At 31.0% G+C, this 18,879-nt stretch overlaps 2 protein-coding genes across 3 annotated transcripts; both read left to right on the top strand.

The window, feature by feature from the left end:
- The first annotated feature begins 10,103 nt into the window (after positions 1-10,103).
- LOC133338604 (uncharacterized) lies at positions 10,104-13,069 on the top strand. 2 transcript variants are annotated; one of them, XR_009754635.1, is made up of 3 exons: positions 10,104-10,177; positions 12,482-12,710; positions 12,765-13,069. XR_009754635.1 is itself a non-coding variant. In XM_061546770.1 (2 exons), the coding sequence occupies exon 1, from the start codon at positions 11,034-11,036 to the stop codon at positions 12,621-12,623; it is 1,590 nt and encodes a 529-aa protein (XP_061402754.1). In that variant the 5' UTR covers positions 11,014-11,033; the 3' UTR covers positions 12,624-12,710; positions 12,765-13,069. The 2 variants fall into 2 exon arrangements, 1 of the variants encoding a protein (XP_061402754.1); XM_061546770.1 differs by lacking the exon at positions 10,104-10,177 and having other exon boundaries at positions 11,014-12,710.
- A 104-nt stretch (positions 13,070-13,173) lies between these two features.
- LOC133338605 (uncharacterized) lies at positions 13,174-14,545 on the top strand. Its single transcript, XM_061546771.1, has 4 exons — positions 13,174-13,358; positions 13,423-13,610; positions 13,684-13,840; positions 13,910-14,545. Exons 1-4 carry the CDS (start codon positions 13,211-13,213, stop codon positions 14,269-14,271), a joined length of 855 nt encoding a protein of 284 aa, XP_061402755.1. The 5' UTR covers positions 13,174-13,210; the 3' UTR covers positions 14,272-14,545.
- Positions 14,546-18,879: the final 4,334 nt, after the last annotated feature.

Genomic DNA, 18,879 nt, shown 5'->3' with positions numbered 1-18,879 from the left:
TTTTGCGTGTGAAATTATTTTCCATACTACATAAATATATATGTGTGTGTGTACATATGTGATACATTTTTTCGATAACAATGCAGCAACATAGCCATGTAATGGGAGTTATTGGATTGGAATAAATGCAACTATTTCCCCTTGAAATAGGTGTTCGATTGTTTGTAATGTTTGTAAGGCTCCCCCAGTTCATTCATAACTATTGGTTCCAATAATAGGAATCAATTTAAAACATATGACAAAATAAGCAACAGAAATATATTAAATATAAAATAACAAAAACAATATTCAAATAACATTTGTTATATCTAAAAGTAATTATTTGTTTTAATATTTAATTTAGTTTTTTTTTATAAAATTTACAATGCCAGGTAGCATGTCAACTGTAAAATGTTACTAATTTCTTCACACACACATTTATTTTTATAAAAATTTTTTTAATATTTATTTATTAACAAAATATAAAGTCATTGAAAGGTTTTATGATTAAATATTGACATTTCCATGGAAAATCGAACAATGTTTGGCAAATAGTTCATAATAAATTCAAATTGGCATAGAAGGTCACACAATTCGCCATGTTCGGTTTTCGTATGTAATGAATGGTGGTCTCGAGCACCGCAAAACCAAATTGGGCATTTTTCATGATTAGATAAATAAAATGCGAGATACATATACGAGTATGTAATTAAATTGGTTTGTTTACCAAATCATATATTCATATTGGTCATAAATGTAGGACACACAGCATATTGAAAATGTATCCAGTGAAATATTATAAACATTTTGATATAAAATTCAATTTACAGTTGACTTGGGAGTAATTGGGGCTGTTTGAAATTTCACAAGACCCATCAAAGCATGCGTGAATTTTTCGGACTATTTCACAGTCATGGATTTTTAAATATATTTTTTAAAGCCTTGAAAAAACTTTGGCATGGATTTTCATGTATATAAGAAGGCGTGAATTAAAAAAAAACAGGAGGACTTTCAAATGTTTCTTCCCAGATTCATCACGGTATGGATAATTATATTTTTCAGAGCTTTAAGAGTATTTTTTACAGAGACACCAACGACGTAGGCCAGACGTGAATTATTTGGGATACTTTTTACCAGAATAATTTTTAAAAATAAAATATCCAGACGTGGATTATTTAAAATATATTTTTTTTTCAGAACCATCAGAATATTTTTATTTGGCCAAGACCATCAATTAAAACCTTAGGGGTGTATTTTTAAGAATATTTTTTCAACCAAATCAAAATCTTAGGGGTAGATTTTCTTCAGAACCATTAAAGGTATGTGCTTTAAGATAATTTTTTATGGCGTTTTTGAAAATCATTTTTAATGAATATATTTTCCGAAAATAACGTGTGAATTTCTAAAAATAGTATTTTTCACATCAAGGGGTATAATTTTAAAAATATTTTTCGTGGATTAAAAACATTTTCTCTAATTCCTTAGAAGTGGATTTTTAAAATTAATTTTTTATCAAACTCTATAAGCGTAAATAAAAAATCGTTTTTTTTCCAAGCTCCTAAAACGTGGACTTTTTAAAAATAGTTTTTCCCATTTATTTTTATATGAACTATCAAACACTTGGTCATGGATTTTTAAGAAAACATTTTCAGGACCACCAAAGTTCATACAATTTTGAGGACATATCGCTCGTCAAAGTACCAGTGCACCAAACACCTAAGTCGGGTATTTTTCAGAATATTTTTAAATAAATTTGTTTTCTTTGGAGAAACATTAGACTTATATTTTTAAGAAAACCTATTTCATGTTTTCGAAACGAGAATTGGAATTATTATTTTTGGATATTTGGTAATATTTCTTTCAAACAAACAAAATCTTTGTTTCTATGCTAAGATAAACTAGAATAAAGAAAAAATAAATTTAATCTACATATTAATAAATAAATTCTTTATTCTTAATATATGTATGTTGTTTATCAATTTAAAGAATTTATATAGGACTTCAATACAAATTCCACATGAATTACAATCACTGCCATAAAGATATATCGAAATTCCCCATCATTACATTATGTATTGAAAATGAAAATCTCTTTAAAATTGTATAATTTTCACAGCTTCTGTTTTTTGCCTATTTTTGTGTTATTGGCTTTGACAGCCGTTTTGTTTTTTGTTTCCTTTCTGCTTCGATGTTTGCCCCAAGCAAACAATTCGATGGAAATAAATGGAAATGACTTCTTTATAAAAAGAGATTTGATAGGGATTTTTAACAGAGCATTTTCTATTGATTATGCTAATGTTCAAATATATTCTATGTAAATTTTAAAACAGCCTCTATACGAATTGAATAGGAAAAAGTAGCTGAGATGAAAAGCTTGAAGCGAAATCAATTGAATAATTTATTTAAATTAATGGCAAATGGAATTGAAATTGTTTTGTATTGAAGTGATAAACTTAATTATTAAATTAAATTCTTTAAAATTAGAGAGTTTAGGCAAATATAAATACAATAAATAAATACAAAAAATGGAGAGTGTTTTTCGATATTTCCCATTTATACAATTTTGAATTTATTAATATAAAAATTGTTCTTATTTTCACTTTTTAATATTGCTTGCATTGCATTTTTTCAGTAATTGAAAATATTTTGAAATTTGTTCGCATATTTTTCAATTATTAAGCAATAATTTATTCAGTCACACGAGCACAGCTGAGCACCTGCAATTCATAAATACCCCGTCCACATCAATTGACAAAACAATTGAAAAAAATCGTTAAATGAATGTGACACAATTCAATGAGTAACTGTCAGCGAGACCATAAACATATTTACAAATGGTCATTGTATTTTCAGCAAATGCAATTTAACGAATTATGAATTTAAAAAAGGAAACACATTAATGTTGGAATTTTTTATAAGGCCACACTTTGCAGAAGAATTCTACTGGGGATATCGAAATAATAAGCATTTAAATTTTTTAAGGAAAAAAATATCAGTAGTTTTGGCGGGTTATTTGGGATACCATTTGTATTTTGTTTTTGCAAAATAGTCAGGCTTAATCCCAGTTTGTTGTTTTTGTAAAGAAGCTATTAATAACTTCTGGGGAGAATATCCCAACAAAAAACATAGCAGTGGGAAATGTAATGTAGTTGTCTGTAAATGCCTTGTTGACCACAAAGTCTGGCGCCAACGAAACGAACTTCTCATTGGGGTCGTATCGCTGGTAACGTAAGAACTTCGAATTGTCACAAGAGACATTTGGGTTTGAAAGGTTTTTTGTAAAGAAGCTATTAATAGCTTCTGGGGAGAATATCCCAACAAAAAACTAAGGGAACTGATGAGGATCAGTGGCGAGATCCGAAACTATAGCCTTCCCTGCCTTACCCCTCGGCGGACAATGCCATACCTTCCCCACTAATAAATAGTTGTTTTTTATAAAAACAACAAACTGGGATTAAGCCTGACTATTTTGCAAAAACAAAAAAGGGCAAAAAATATATAAAAAGGTCAATATAATTTCCCAGCTTTATATTATTACGATTTTCCCATGAGCGTGAAGATCTTAAATATGTTTACAATATCTCAGCAACATTGGACGTGGATTTTACCAAAGTATTTTTATGACTTCTCAGAGGATTTAAAAAAATATTTCTCAACGACGCCTCAGATGCTTAGTCGTGGATTGTTAAAAACATTTTTCTCGGACACCACACTCCTTATTCATGGACGTTTAAAAATATTTACTGCCGAATCTCACAGAACATTAGGTTTATACACAAATTTTCTGGATTCAAAATACCGTGGATTATAACGATTTTTCTAGGACCACCAAACCTCTTATTCTTGAATGTTTAATATTATTTTTTACAGAATCTCACAGATCAGTTGGCGAGGATTTTTAAAATATTTTTTCTATGATCTTATGATCGAATTTATGTTTTATGTTTTAAAATAAAATATAAATAAATTTAAAATAATTTTCCAGGACCTTTAGCGTAATTTCTTTAAACATTTTTTTTTAGTTTTAAATTGTCTGAGGCGTGGATCTTTTGAATATTTTTCCAGGACCTTAGGAGTGAATTTTTTAAATTGTTTCCAGGACATTTGATGCGGAATTTTTTAAAATAGTTTTCCATGGCCTAGGGTGTGATTTTTTAAAATATTTATTCATAACTTTTGTTATTTGAATTTTACCTTGAAAGGGCAGTGGTCATTTAAAAGTAATCTTTAAGTGGGTTATTTATACTCGACATCAGGACTTTAGACTTGGATTTTTAAATATTTTTCTATGGCCTTAGGCATGGATATTTAAATAGTTTTCTATGGCCGTGTATTTCTTTAAATAGTACAGGAACTTAGTTGTGGATTTTTTAAATTATTTCCAGGACCAGCGCGGTGTTTTTTAAATATTTTTTGAAAGAACTTAAACGTAGCGTAGCGTAGAACTTAAGCGAACTTAAGCGTAGGTTTTTTTAAATATATTTTCAGGACCTTACGCCTAGATTTATTAAATATTTTTTAGGCCATTTGGCGCGAATTTTTAATATGTTTTTCCAAGACCTTAATCGTTGATTAATATTTTTCCATGACCTTAGGAGGTTTTTTTTTTAATATCGTCTCAGTACTTTGGTGGAAGGGGGTTTTAAAACACTTTTCCAGGACTTTGAGTGTGGATTATTTTATAAATATTTTTCCAGTGCCTCAGACATGAACTATATAAAATAATTTTTCCAGGACCTTAGGCATGAGCTATTTAGAATACTTTTCGAGGACCTTAGGCGTGGATTTTTTTTAATATTTTTTTGAAGACCTTAAGCTTGCATTTTTGAAATATTTTTCCAGGCCAGGCTTAGGCGTAGATTCAAAAAGAAATTGCAGGACCTTATATGGGTTATTGTTAAATTCCCAATATTTATAGAAAATAAAAATTAAATTTAAAACGAAACCTTTTTCCAATTCTGTTCCATTGCCCTGTTGATTGCATTTAACGAAATCTGTGGAGGATTAAAATGTGACCCAATTTTGTAGTTGTTGCGTTTATTTCAATTGCAGCTGTCTCTCTTACATGTGTAACGAATTTGTCAGTATGATTTGGTACTTCATGCATATTTCAAGGGATTTTTTTCTTGTGATGATGTCATTCGTATATGGGGCTTATGCTAATTGATCGTTGTTTTTGAATCATCGACAATTTTCGACATTTTAAACGGATTATTGTTTTTCATCCAATAAGAATAAGAGGCTTTGCATTATGGCAGGGAATGATGATTTCAGGTGAAATAAATATGGTTATATGATATTGTCAAATGTTATAAGAATGGGATGTTTTATAACGACAGATAAAACATCATTTAAAATTTCGCTAAAAATACTCCTCATATTTTTTTAGTATTTAATTCCGCGTAATGCAGGAAATGTGAAATACAATTTACAATTCTACCGGCCTAAATATGCGAACTTCAAAATATAATACTGTTTTAGTGCGACCTGGTTTCTATTTATTTCGAAAACATAATACTTTATATATATATCACTCCTTATTGAACATCATCATTTTGTTTGAGCACTGGCCTTAACTTAGCTAAGCTATCGATTTATTTTCCCCTCAAATCGAAAATAAACCATTGACTTTTTTCTATTTTCTAGTGAATCTATCAAGAGTTACAAATAGCTTTCAATTTATTTTTAAAATGTTGGGCGATGGGGAAATATTGCAGTGCAATTTGAGCTATGTATATTTTCGCACACACACGCACACATACATTGGAGTTATAAATATTATTTAAGGTTTATTGTAGAGTTTTTTATAGCATTCGATGACGTACATTTATGTATGTGTTGGTTCAGGCAATATACAATGTATAGAACCCAATGTTTATCTGTTATCTTAGGTTATTCTACACGAGGTCTTGTTTGACAGTAAGCTAGACACCATTTGTCACATACTAAAATGACAAGTTTGTCAATATTATTAGAGGTGTGTGAGTGATGAAAATCATAAAAAGAAAATATAAAATAATATATGCGTTATAAATTAAGTGTTGCCAATTTGGCAAGCAAATGTAAAAAATTGAAATTTAGAATATAGGATTTAAAAATGTCGACTATTATTCATCTTTTTTTATATTACTGATAGATTTCTTGTAAAGTATAGATCAACAATAAGGTATATAAATACTTTTTTTCATACAATCTTTTTGTGTAGAATTTTTTATCCACATTGGCAACTCTGTGTAATTGCAATGTTTACTGATAGGTATATATTTTGTTATTTTCTGTTAGTATATTTTATGATTTGTATGAAAACGTCATTGAAGGTGATTTGTCACCTAATGGCGGTTCCTTTTACGCTGTGAGTGTTGCTGTTAATGTTCCCCATATACGTACATACAAACAAAGTTGTTATTGTAAATATTTTCAAAGGTCACATATTGTAATTATTGACAACTTACTTGACACATTAACTATGTACATATATATTTTCAGAAAATGCATTTACCTGTAATGAAAATAAACAAATTAATAAAAATGATTATTAGTTTATTATTCGAGTCAAGTTACAAATTTACTGTTTAATTTAATTGGTGTTTAATAGTGGTTAAATTAGGTGCAGCTTAATTTATGCAAACATTAGTTATTAAATAAAAAAATAATATTAATTGGTATACAATTTTATTATATTATAATGAACATATTATTTTTATTTTAGAAACGTAAAGGAGACATTACTTTATTCAAACATGTATATAAATGCGAATTTTTCATAACGAGAAACATTTAAGGTTAAAAAATAGGGCCTTTGAGCTGAAAGGTGCTTGAAGTAATGGGTAGATATACACTAGGGCGGGTCAATTTGTGTGGAGCAGAAGAATTCTATTAAACCCAGCCCCTACGATGATTCTATGGAAAATTATAAGCAGCTTTGGTGAAGGAACCATAGGTCCTTCTCGATTTTCGAGTCTCCCACTTTTCAAAAAATGATCTTTTCCCTGTAACATAATTTTGTTTAAAAATTCGATTTTTACCAATTTTACCGAAAAACTTGTAATTTTTCTCAGAAAATAGACGAAAAAAATAGTTAAAATATGCTACGCTCTCTGGAATAGGTAAAAATAAAAAACAAAAATCAATTTCTCGAACCCAAAAACCAGTGGGAGACTCAAAAATCGAGATAGTCCTATGGTTCCTTCACCAAAGTTTCTTAGAATTGTTCATAGAATCATCCTAGGGGCTGGATTTAATCGACAAACAATTTGGCCCGCCCTAATATACACTATTTAGTTAATTTCCAGTTAAATTCCATAAAAGCATTAAAATATTCAATTTTATTGATTTCCAAGAAAAACGCGGGACATATTATAAAATGTATTTGCTTTTCATTATTCCTCACAATTTAAACGGCCTCAGGCTGTGTCCGGCTGTATTTGTCACGCACTTGAAAAATCACCGTAAAAAATCTCTCATTTCCGGTTTCCTTTTGGTGAACAAGAAAAACCCGGGACGAAAGTACTGGAAAATGCGAAGGATATATATATTGAAAACGAATTGAAGAAAAAGTTGAAAAATCCATTGTAGAACTTTTTATGCCATTAATGGATTTTTTCTTCACGCCGCTATTCATTGTCGCCTGACATTATTAATGATTTTTAAAAATTCCGTTTTTTTCTTCAAGTAAAAAATTCTCCTATCTTGATTTTTGTTGTTCTTAGGAATGTTATTGTTCTCATGCCTGCCTTAATTTTCATTCAATATTCTTAAATCTGTCTATAGTGAAGCAACAAGCTGCCAAAGAATGAAGGACAACTAGAATGCTTCACACTTGATAACAATTGTTCGGCATAATGACTTTAGTCAGATAATGAAGGAGGAAGAAGAAAGTGGAAGTAAAGGAGAACTTTTGAAAATATTTTTGCACTCTTTAATGTTGGCTTTGTAGTCCACAAAATGAACAATAGCGTCGTGGCTGATAGGCAAACAGCCCGTCAGCCAGGCCAGGCCAAAACTCTTGCTTGGCTTGGTGAAGTTAAAATGTTGTGGTTCTTTTTTCCGATGTGAATTTCGTTAATGATTTATTCATGTTTTAATTGAAGCAGCATTATTCGTAGAGAATATATTTGAGAGAAAAGGCTGGCCTAGATAAAAGGGAATTGAAAAATAAATGAGGAAAATGTCGTTAAGTTGAAAGATAAAATCATTAAAATTGTTGTAGAAGAGGGGTAGGTGAGAATAGTAAAAAATGTGTCCTCCGAGATGGAGGAGGACGATGAATGCTCGTAGGCTACGCTTAAGATCAAGATGGCGTAGGAATTGTGATGAGAATCTGGATATGTATAGGTCGATTGCAAAAATTGTAGTTTTAGGGAAAAGGGAAACTAGAAATTTAATACATAATGTTTAATTATGAGGTGATACCATGCCATTCGCGACCCAATGAAAAAGGGTCGATCTCGAAGTCGATTATGCCCTTATAAATGTCATAAAATTAAGAATATCACCAGCTACACCGGCCGAATATTACCGATTGATTGTTATTCTTGGTCTAATTATGCAGAATTGTTCGCTATATCAGAATTAATGTTGCTTAAAAATCAGATGAATATCTCTTACATGCTCTTATTGAGAAGCTGCAGAAATTCCTCTGTCACTCGTAAGGTCGAAAACAAAAAAGGCATAAAACTCAAAAATGCAGTTTGACCCCGGCTGGGATTTGAACCCTGTTTCCCATGGCTTCTGTTGATTGTTGTCCGGCTTCTTAGCCACCTCCTTATCTTCCTAAGGTTGTAGTTGTATGCCATAGAAGGAAGAATATTGTAGTCCGTACGAAAAAAGTCTGACACTACAAGAAAAATCTGCTCTAAAAAAGAAATGTTCTAGTGTGTTGACAAATTTCGTAGATGCAATTTCGCAACAAAATTCGATATAAATACAACATATCAAGTAACGACATGTGTAAGCCTTATTGCCCTATATGCCTGATGAGCATGTATATGCCTGATGAGCATTCTCTCATATGGCACAATAAAAATCGCATGCACTTTTTCAACAAAAGAGCCGGATCGAAAAATACACAAATGATCCGTGAATTACCTTTGAGGACTATTTCAAAAAATTTGTCTATATTAACATTTTCTGGGCGAAGACATGTAGCACTATGTAATGTCAGATTACACATTTAAACATTTTCAAAGATTGTAAGGATTATTGTGGAGGCTTCGGTGTGTTCTCTAAGAACGCCAAATCCAAATAAAAAGGCTTTGCAGTTATATGGAGGTTATTTCAAAACGTGGATAGATATGATCCGTTTTAATACCAACTATCCTAGTAACACCAAATTCTTTTCAAAATTGTATATGCCTAGTACAAAATATGACGAGCCATATTTAGATTTTAGCGGAAAGACAGACATGGAAATGGAAACTTTGACATAGGATTTAACTCGGATAACTTGAGGTGCTGTAAAAATAACTTTTCTATTTGATGAATAAGATTACACTGAAAGAAAAGTTCATCATCAAGGTAATGAAAAAAAATTATCAAAAAATCTTCATCAAATTGGTGTAGAAAAAACATTGTTTTTATGAAATCGGTGCTCAATTTGATGTTTTATGTTTTCGGCTGAAAAACACCGTCATCAAGTAAATGAAGAAACTTTCATCAATTTGTGGTCATCATGTCATAATCATCATAATGAAATTAGTTATCAAATTGAAGAAAGCTATCATTAAATGTTTTTAGTTTTAATTTTTCCACCCCCTGATGTTTGTGCGTTTATTTCGAAAACACGCACACACAAAAACATTGCTTTTGTAGTATACTTATTCAGGCATGGGAGTTATTACCTTTAAACAACATAATCTTGAATAAGAATTGGTTTTAAGATTTTTAATTTATTACATGTCTTTTATATCATCCTTTAGTTTATTAATTTTTCTACCGTTTGCGGGGTTAAACTTCAATAACATTTTATTGCTGTATTAAAACTATTTTTGGTAGTTTTCAGATAAACGAAAGAAACTCTAGCATAAAATGCAAAGTCACATCTCTGGCATGCCAATTGAGAAAATCCCGTTATGTCTGCAGCGTGCGAAACAGTGCTTGAATAATAAGAAAATATCATTTGTAAAGTGACATTTATTGTGATCAGACGTTGATAAAAGTGTTTGTAATATTTTTGTGCATTGGAGCTAATAGAAGTGTTGTAAGTTAAAATGGAGTGTTTTATATGTTCTAAAAATTTTAGTAATATAGAAAAATATTTGTGGCATTTGCAAACATTTCATGGTTTCCAAAATAGTGATACATTCAGGTGTACGATATGTAACAGCGCATTCACAACTAAAAGTTCCTTTAAAAGGCATCTTACAAAAGTTCACAGAGAAATATTTGTGGAAAAACATTGCGGCTCCACGAAAAAATTACCAAGTCAAAGTGATTTTAGGAATTTGGAAAAAAATATACTACACAAAAAATATGTACCTAAAGAGGTATGCATCGAGAGCCACTGTGAAGAGACTTCTGATTCTGGAACATTCGATGAAGTACCAGTAATAGAAAATCTTTTTGAAAATAATTTAAAGTTTCAGACTGGTTTGTATTCCATAAATAACTTAAGTCGAAAGGACGCTGAAAATATTCAGACTTCTCAATACAATCTTGTAATTTTACCACTTCTAGACGTTTTCAAAAAATTTGCTGGCAAATTAGATTTGGATTCAAAGCAGGAATTATTTAAAACTATTCGTTGTTGCAATGAAGTTTTGAATTCAATAAAATCTGAGTACTTATTAACTAAAGAACTTAAAAAAAGAGATTTGTGTGAAGATTTAAACATTTCTGTCATTGACAAAAGCGGCGAGCTCATTCACAAAAAAGGCAATATAACTTTCGCTGAAAAAGAGACCACAATGGCAACGCTTTCCCTAAGACATTCTTTCAAAAAAATTCTTCAAAAAGATAACTTATTGTTAAAAATGATTGATCATATGGAATCTTTAAACAAATCTTCGCAATTTACCAAAATCGTGCAAGGAGATATGTGGAAAAAGAAGGCCGCTATGTATCCCAACCAACTTGTAATTCCTTACTTTCTATATTCCGACGATATAGAATTAAACAATCCTTTGGGTGCACATTCCACAACTCATACCGTAACAAACTTTTACTTCTCTTTTCCTGTTTTACCAAATGAAGATACCAAATTGGACCATATATTTTTAGCGGCATCAATTAAAAGTAGTGACTTGCAAGTACATGGAATCGACAAGTGTTTGTTACCACTTGTTAACCAGTTAATAGATCTAGAAGTGGCAGGCATTGAAATCGATTTAAACAACGGTAAAGTGTATAATCCTCACTTTTTGCCTTGTTTAATTATTGGTGATAATTTAGGTCTTAACACCATATTAGGCTACAGAAAATCATTTAGTGGTACATTTTGCCGATTATGCAGAATTGACAAAAATATGAGTAACGTAACAACGTCCGCTATTCCAAGTCTTAAGAGGACATATGCAAATTATAGGCTTGACGTAAATACCGGGGATCCATCTAAGACTGGCATCGTAAGCGAATGTGTATTTAACAAAATTCCGTCTTTCCATGTTGTTGACAACTTGAGCGTAGATGCAATGCACGACGTTTTCGAAGGAATTTGTCATTATGATTTGTCTTTTGCCATACTTTATTTCACAAATACCAAGAAATATTTCTCTTTGAAAACCCTTAATGCTCGAAAACAAAAGTTCGATTACGGGGAACTTGAAATAGGAAATATTTCGCCCAAAATTACTATAACTCATCTCAAAAATCGCCATTTAAAAATGTCAGCAAAGGAAATGATGACGTTTTTATTATATTTTCCATTAATTGTTGGTGATATGATTCCAGACGATGATGAGGTGTGGATATTTATTTTAACACTTATACAAATTGTAGAAAAAATTCTCAAATTTTCGGTTACGGAGTTTTCTATAAGTTCTTTAGAAAATCTAATTGAAAAACATAATAAAGATTTCATTAGGCTTTTTAAAACTAATTTGAAACCAAAATATCATTTGTTAGTTCACTATCCGGAAATAATAAGAAAATGCGGACCTGTGCGGAAGTTCTGGAGTTTCCAATTTGAGTCTAAACACCGCAGTTTTAAGTTGTACACACATGCTATAACTTCACGAAAAAACATATGTTTTTCATTAGAGAAAAAATATCAGTTCACTTTTTCAAACTTTTTGCTAAACTCGTCTACAAGCAATAATCTTGTTGTTTTACAAAAAGATTTAACCGTGTGTGAATTAAATGATGATATATGTGCTCAACTTAAAATACCTAAAAGACAGTTATATTTTTATAATAAGGTTATATTACAAAACATTGTATACAAAAAGGATCTTTTCGTTGCTGAATGCGAAATTGACTATAATATTTATAGAATTATAAATGTATTTTGTTTGGATAACCATATTTATATATTTGGTGAACGATTTAAAGACGTTGTTTATTGTAGCCATTATAGAGCTTTTGAGATACACGTCAACAAAGTAGAGGGAGCCTTTGCGGTCAATATCAAAAATCTTATTGGACATCCAACAACAGCCATAAAAACCCATACAGGAAAATATATGATAAGAATAAAAGAGTTATATTAATATATATAAAAATGGCAGCTATTGAACATCAATTAGAAATTCTACTCAAAAAATGGAACTTACTACATTTACTTTCCAACTTAAAAGGTAATATATAATATAACTTAAAATTAAAGCTTATTTATTTAATGTATTTTCCAGATGAAAATATAACGATTGATGTCTTACAAATAATTAACAGAAAACATTTAGAGGAACTCACACGAAGATTTAAATTAGGAGACAAAATAGTTTTTGAGTTTAATATTAATAAATGGAGAGAAGAAATCGGAAAACCTATTGAAAACGAATATTACTCAGACGTGGCCAATATTTCGTCTATCTCACGGAAATCTAGCTGTTCTTCTATTACTTTATCTCAAGAACCTCTGAAAGAACGCTTTGACTCCAATACCTGTGTAAAACTGACGACAATTTTGAACCAAAATAAAATTGGCAAAAGAATTTTAGAGACATATAAAAAATACGAACATATAAATGAAGATCAACGAAATTTAATAATTACAACAATAGCTAGTTATTTTCATGCAAATGAGTTGCGCATGTCTTTACAAGAAAGCTATAATTTGGAAAAACAAATAATAGAAATGTTTCCCAATGAGAAACTCCATTCTTACCGCACCGACAGACGTGGAAAGCTATATGTAAAATACAACAATATGAAAAGAAATCACATTTATCAGAAAGATAGAGATGTCAATTCACCTAAGGCATCCAAACCTGCAGATTATATCGGTAAATTATTCGAAAAAAACGTTATGATTTATACAAATGTAGTAAATTTGGGTTTTTATTATAGTTTCTGAAGAAAACGCCAAAGAAATAATTCATAGTTTAAAATACGATAATGTCGACCAAGAACAATTTTTAAAAATGTGGCAGTCATGCGCAAATTACCGAATACGTCAAATTTTTGATGAGCACGATAACCTTAAGGATATATTTAAAACCTGGCCACAGTATAAAGAGGGTCTTGGAGTAAAGTTGGTAAGTATCTTAATTTATATGTCCATCTTAATTTAATATTCTTTCTACATGTGTGTGTTGATATTCCGTTTAGATTAACATGGACTTCGGAGTGCTGCATAAAGACTACACACCAATATTCGAATGGGAAACTAAACTTATTACGGTGTATAATGTGATTAAGAAGGAAAAATACATTAAAGATGCTGGAATTAAATCAGTTTTCGATAGAATTGATCCATCAGACGCAGGTTTGTTACGAATCAATTTTCATTAGATGCATATCATTAAATAACTAATATTTTTATTTAATTTTGTAGCTTCAAACATGTCTTTATTTATGATGCGCTTGACTTGGTGTCTACACGGCTACTTATATCCAACATCAAAATACCTCCGTAAAGATAAAGATGGAAAGAAAACGTATGGGAAATACACCATAAAAGACTCCCAAGAATCGTCAATATTCCTCGCACGAAGTATCCAAGAAGTAGACAACCACTTAAATTTCTTAGAAAAGAGAAATGAGAATATTCAACCTTTTATTTTTGTTGTTGGAGATGACAATTTAGAAGATAATGACTACAATTTCTATGTTTATTTAGACCATGCATTGCTACATTTTGTAGATTTCCAGCGAGCACTAGATACTTGCTTCAAAAGCTTTTTCTTATTTAATTAAGAATTTCCCGGAGCATCCAATCAGTTCTGGATCTTTGTTCAAGAGTACTTCTATGACATGAAATCAGCTCACACAAAAAATTTTTCAAAAATACTAAATATTTTAAGCGATTTAAATTATACCGAGAACTGATTTATATATAAATTATCTACATTTAATATTTAATTTTGTATTTGAATATAATTCAAACGCTTATGTACATTTTTAAATTTTATCACATTTATTTATTAATTCATTATTCTAAGGAAATATTGAAATCTATATTCATTGTAAAACCCGTAATGAATTATTTTTTAAGTTTTTTAATAAAAAATATTTCCTAAATGCCTAAAATATTTGTATTTATATTGAATTTTGTAAAATTTAGAACGGCGTTTCTAAAGCGGAAAACAAAATTCAGTTCGATGTTAGGGCTTCATTGATTAAATGTAAATTATACATTAGTTTGATGCAGTTTATTCATTGAAGTTATGTAATTTTAATGAATAAATTACGTAAGTTTGATGAATACCTTTTATTGGAATGATGCAGAATATTCATTATATAGAGATAATAGAACATCAATTTGAGTATATTTTTTCATCGAAAGGAAGAAATAATACATCAATTAAATGAACTTTTTCTTCAATATGATGACATTATTTCATTAAATTGATAAATATTTTTGATGAAAATTTGATGTAAAATTCTTCATTATAATGATGAAACGCGTTGTAAGCTCAAAATCGAAGAAACATTTCATCAAAGTAATGCCCAAAATCATCATATTGATGAATTTTTTTCTTTCAGTGCATTCCAGTTCGCTTGTCATAGACAAAGCTACGTACCAAAATTCAGACTTTCGTGTCTAACCATTCCTGCGCAATTCAGTTTTTAGTACTTTTTAGTACCTTTTAGTACGAATTTCAAAAAACGAATTTCCAAAAAGCTACGTACCAAATTTCAGACATTCATGTCTAACCATTCCTGCGCAATTCAGTTTTTAGTACTTTCAAGTACCTTTTAGTACGAATTTCCAAAACCCCGCCTTATCACACGCCTACGGACCAAACCCGACCTACATGCCGAATTTCAAGTCTCTAGCTTTAGCCGTTTCGTCTGGGCGTTGATGATCAGTCAGTCACTTCAGTCATATAGATAATATAAATAATATATATATATATATATATATATATATGGTGTGTCTTTATGAACTTCAGCTAGGCCGAATTTATTGTCGTTTCACAAAGCTGAATACCCCTTATCATCTATCTCATCTCAACTATTTGCAAAAATCTATGTTTTCATTATGCCAAGAAAACTTGTTCAAATATTTTCTATTAAATGTTTACGCAGTTGATTTGTGCAACATAATTGCAAGATTTTCATTAATAGCAACAACATCAACAATTGTTCTGATTGCTGTTGCTAATATTTGTATACAGTAATAAAAATTAAAGAACTACCAACGTACATGTGTATATTATCTCTTCTATTTGTTTACATAGCGAAATATTCATTTTAATTGACTATAAAAACGAAACCAATTTTGTTTTTGTTATCGAAACGGAAGCTAATATTCTATCATAGTGTCTAAACATACATCCGTTGTCGAATCAAATATATTCAAGTATATACATATAAAGTTATATAAAATATGAAAATTCTAAACATAAATCGTTTTTTGTTTTGTTCCTGCGGGAATCACAGAAGTTGTATCAAGTTAATGTATCCGTATGAGTGTGCTATGGTGTTTAATGTAATAACGTAGATGTATGTGTATGTTTGCCTGCGTGTGTGTTGTGTTAAAAATTACACATTTTTCATTTGCTGTGGTTGTTTTGAGATGCAATGTGTTTTGATAATGTTGAAGTTTGTTTTTACCAACATATTTCACAACGTCAATCCTGTTGTTGTTGTTGTAATTTTTTGCTACTTTTGACAAGTGCAATTTTTCAACTATCAACAAACATATTTATATAAAAAGTCATGAAGAACATAGTGAGGGGTTGTAATGTTTTAGAAAGAGGGCCTCAATTTAATAAACATAATTGCAGTACGTAAGTGGGAGGTGAAGGATAAACGTAGACAGAAGAGTTTGACGTACGACCATGTTTTCTGTTGTTTACAATGGTTTAAATACCATAATACTACTATGCCATAATACTACTATGCCTTCATGTGTGGACTATATCAAAGCTCAGGTCCATATATATACAATTATCTTTTTTAGGTAAGCCAGGTTGTTTTAAAAATAAAAAACAACAAGATTTGTATTTCTTTTTTTAAGTGGGTTATGATCACATTGATTACTTTCGGGAAGGGCAGAGAAGACTATAGTTTCAGATTTCGCCACAAATCCTCATCAGTTCTCTTAGTTTTTTGCTTGGGATATTGTCCCAGGGAGTAATGTATCACTCCACTAAACAAAAAACACTTCTTCCCCAATTTTGTTACATCCACAACGTCAAGCCTAAGTACTTTTGGAGTACGATCTGTTTGAGAATTATCTAAAAGTCTCAGAAAATGTTGTGGCGGAACATGTAACCATGCCATAACTCCACTGTTATGCTTCTCTACTTTGCAGAGCATCAACATAACATGTTTGTTGGTATCGCTGTTATGCGATGACCATTCAAATGACTGTGCTGTCGTCTATTTTTAGATTCTGTGTGGCATTTGTTTGTAGGGATGTGTTTGTTTACTTTTTTAGGTAAGCCAGCTTGATCCCTTTCTTTTTTTAAAGTGGGATATGGTCACATAGATTACTTTCGGGAAAGGCAGAGAAGACTATAAAGTAATCAATGTGACCATAACCCACTTAAAAAAAAAGATCTTCCAAAATATATTGCCTGAATTCATTGGAGAAATTCGAAAAACGAACTATTGTACAGGATAGCAATGGGATCTTCCACACAGCAGCTCCAACAAGTGTCTATTGATTAATAATTGGCACCCAATGAAGATAAAAAAGAATGGTCAACGATTTTCGTCGACAGAAGATGTTGTGGAAGAATTTAAGAACCATGTTTTGGGGGTGGAGACATCGGAGTGGAAAACGGACTTCGACAAATGCATAGAGCGGATGAAAAATTACATAAATCATGTTGGAGAAAACTATAAGACTATTTTAAATGTGTATGTCCTAGCGTTGTCCTGGTGGAACACGACACCACTCCTGTTGGCCAATTCTGGCCGTTTCTGGTCAATTGCTATCTTCAAACGGCCCAATTGTTGACAATAGAGATCAGAATTTAGCGTCTGGCCATATGGAAGCAACTCATAATAAATAATCCCCTTCCCCCGTTAGTCCTGGTTTGGCCACCGTTTGAGGTGCTTCCCGCTCTTTGGCCACGATCGTTTTCGCACAGGGTTATCGTATGTGATCCATTTCTCATCTCCCGTCACCATCCGTCTAAGAAACGGGTCTACCTCATTCCATTTGGCCAAGGCTTCGCAGCTGGAAATTCGATTCATCCTATTTTTTCTGTTAATTGGTGAGGCACCCAAACATCGAACTTATTTTTGAATCCAGCTTTGTGTAAATGATTTAAAACAGTTTTATTGTGGATTTTTTGCTCCTGGGCGATGTTACGACTGTTAACATGCCGGTCAACTTCGACCATTTCTACGATTTTATCGACATTTTCATAATGAATTTTTCCTAACCTAATATATATATAGTCGCCCTCGTAGTAAATATTCATATTCATCTAAGCTGGGGGTTAATCTGGGGAATTTGCCGAAAGGGTTTTCTATTCAGCCGCATTTGCCATTCAAAAAATTTTCCCATTATGAATTCTCGGAGGGTGAGTAACAAATATGCAGAAATGATCAATAAAGGTCCTTTGACCTTAGCCCCATATTAAGTTCCATAAATTAATTTATGTCCGATTTCCAACCGAATTATTTGTAATTTGATATTCCCATACGTGAAGGTCCCGACACATTTTAACTATTTTAATTGCCTTGCGTAGGTGTGACTGTAATTTAGCCCTTCATGATCTTGTTGGGTAAATATAGCTCCACAGGCAATATTTATGTGGGCTCAAGCGCATTTTCCAGCCCAAGAAACAACGTCGTTGCAGAAAAATATGGGCCCATGTTTCGACAAAGTTTTTTTTTTTTTTTTTTTGCAATATTTTTGAAAGTGCTAGACGTATGACATATATTGATATATAGAAGTTTCATAAAAAAGGCCCCAGTCTTTACATTTCAAATTACAAATCCGTCATTTCCTATTGCCATAACAACTGCCAGGCTATGTAAATAAATATTCAAATTATTTAGACTAAATAAAACTTTAGTTGCACTCAACAAACTTACAGTTGTTGTACAAAAAATAGAAACCAAAACTAAACCGATGCCGAAAATTTGCCAAAGAAAAACAATTAAATAGTTTAAAAATACATTTAATAAAGTATTCATAAAGCAAATATGCCGTAATGAAACATATGGTGTGTGCAATTTAGTTAGGACTGTGGTAGTCTAATATCAGGGTATAAATGAAAAATAAGGAAAATTACTGGAAAACAGGAGGGGAGAACAAAATATAAATTTATTTTGATTTAAATTTAAGTTACCTTACAAAGAATATTTTTTTATATCAAAGCTTCGTATAACATCTCT

Source organism: Musca vetustissima, unplaced genomic scaffold, assembly GCF_032173495.1.
Source record: "Musca vetustissima isolate MV318-11 ecotype Yass unplaced genomic scaffold, APGP_CSIRO_Mvet_v1 utg1302, whole genome shotgun sequence".
In the NCBI taxonomy this organism is placed as follows: Eukaryota; Metazoa; Arthropoda; class Insecta; order Diptera; family Muscidae; genus Musca; species Musca vetustissima.
This window is presented reverse-complemented; position numbering and strand designations above follow the sequence as displayed.

Bases quoted from the DNA above. Each gene is read 5' to 3' on its own strand.
- LOC133338604 (XM_061546770.1), top strand. From the start codon at position 11,034: ATGTATCCCAACCAACTTGTAATTCCTTACTTTCTATATTCCGACGAT.
- LOC133338605 (XM_061546771.1), top strand. From the start codon at position 13,211: ATGTTTCCCAATGAGAAACTCCATTCTTACCGCACCGACAGACGTGGA. The intron at 13,611-13,683 runs GTAAGTATCTTA...TATTCCGTTTAG, and splicing joins AGGGTCTTGGAGTAAAGTTG to ATTAACATGGACTTCGGAGT. The intron at 13,841-13,909 runs GTTTGTTACGAA...TTAATTTTGTAG, and splicing joins AATTGATCCATCAGACGCAG to CTTCAAACATGTCTTTATTT.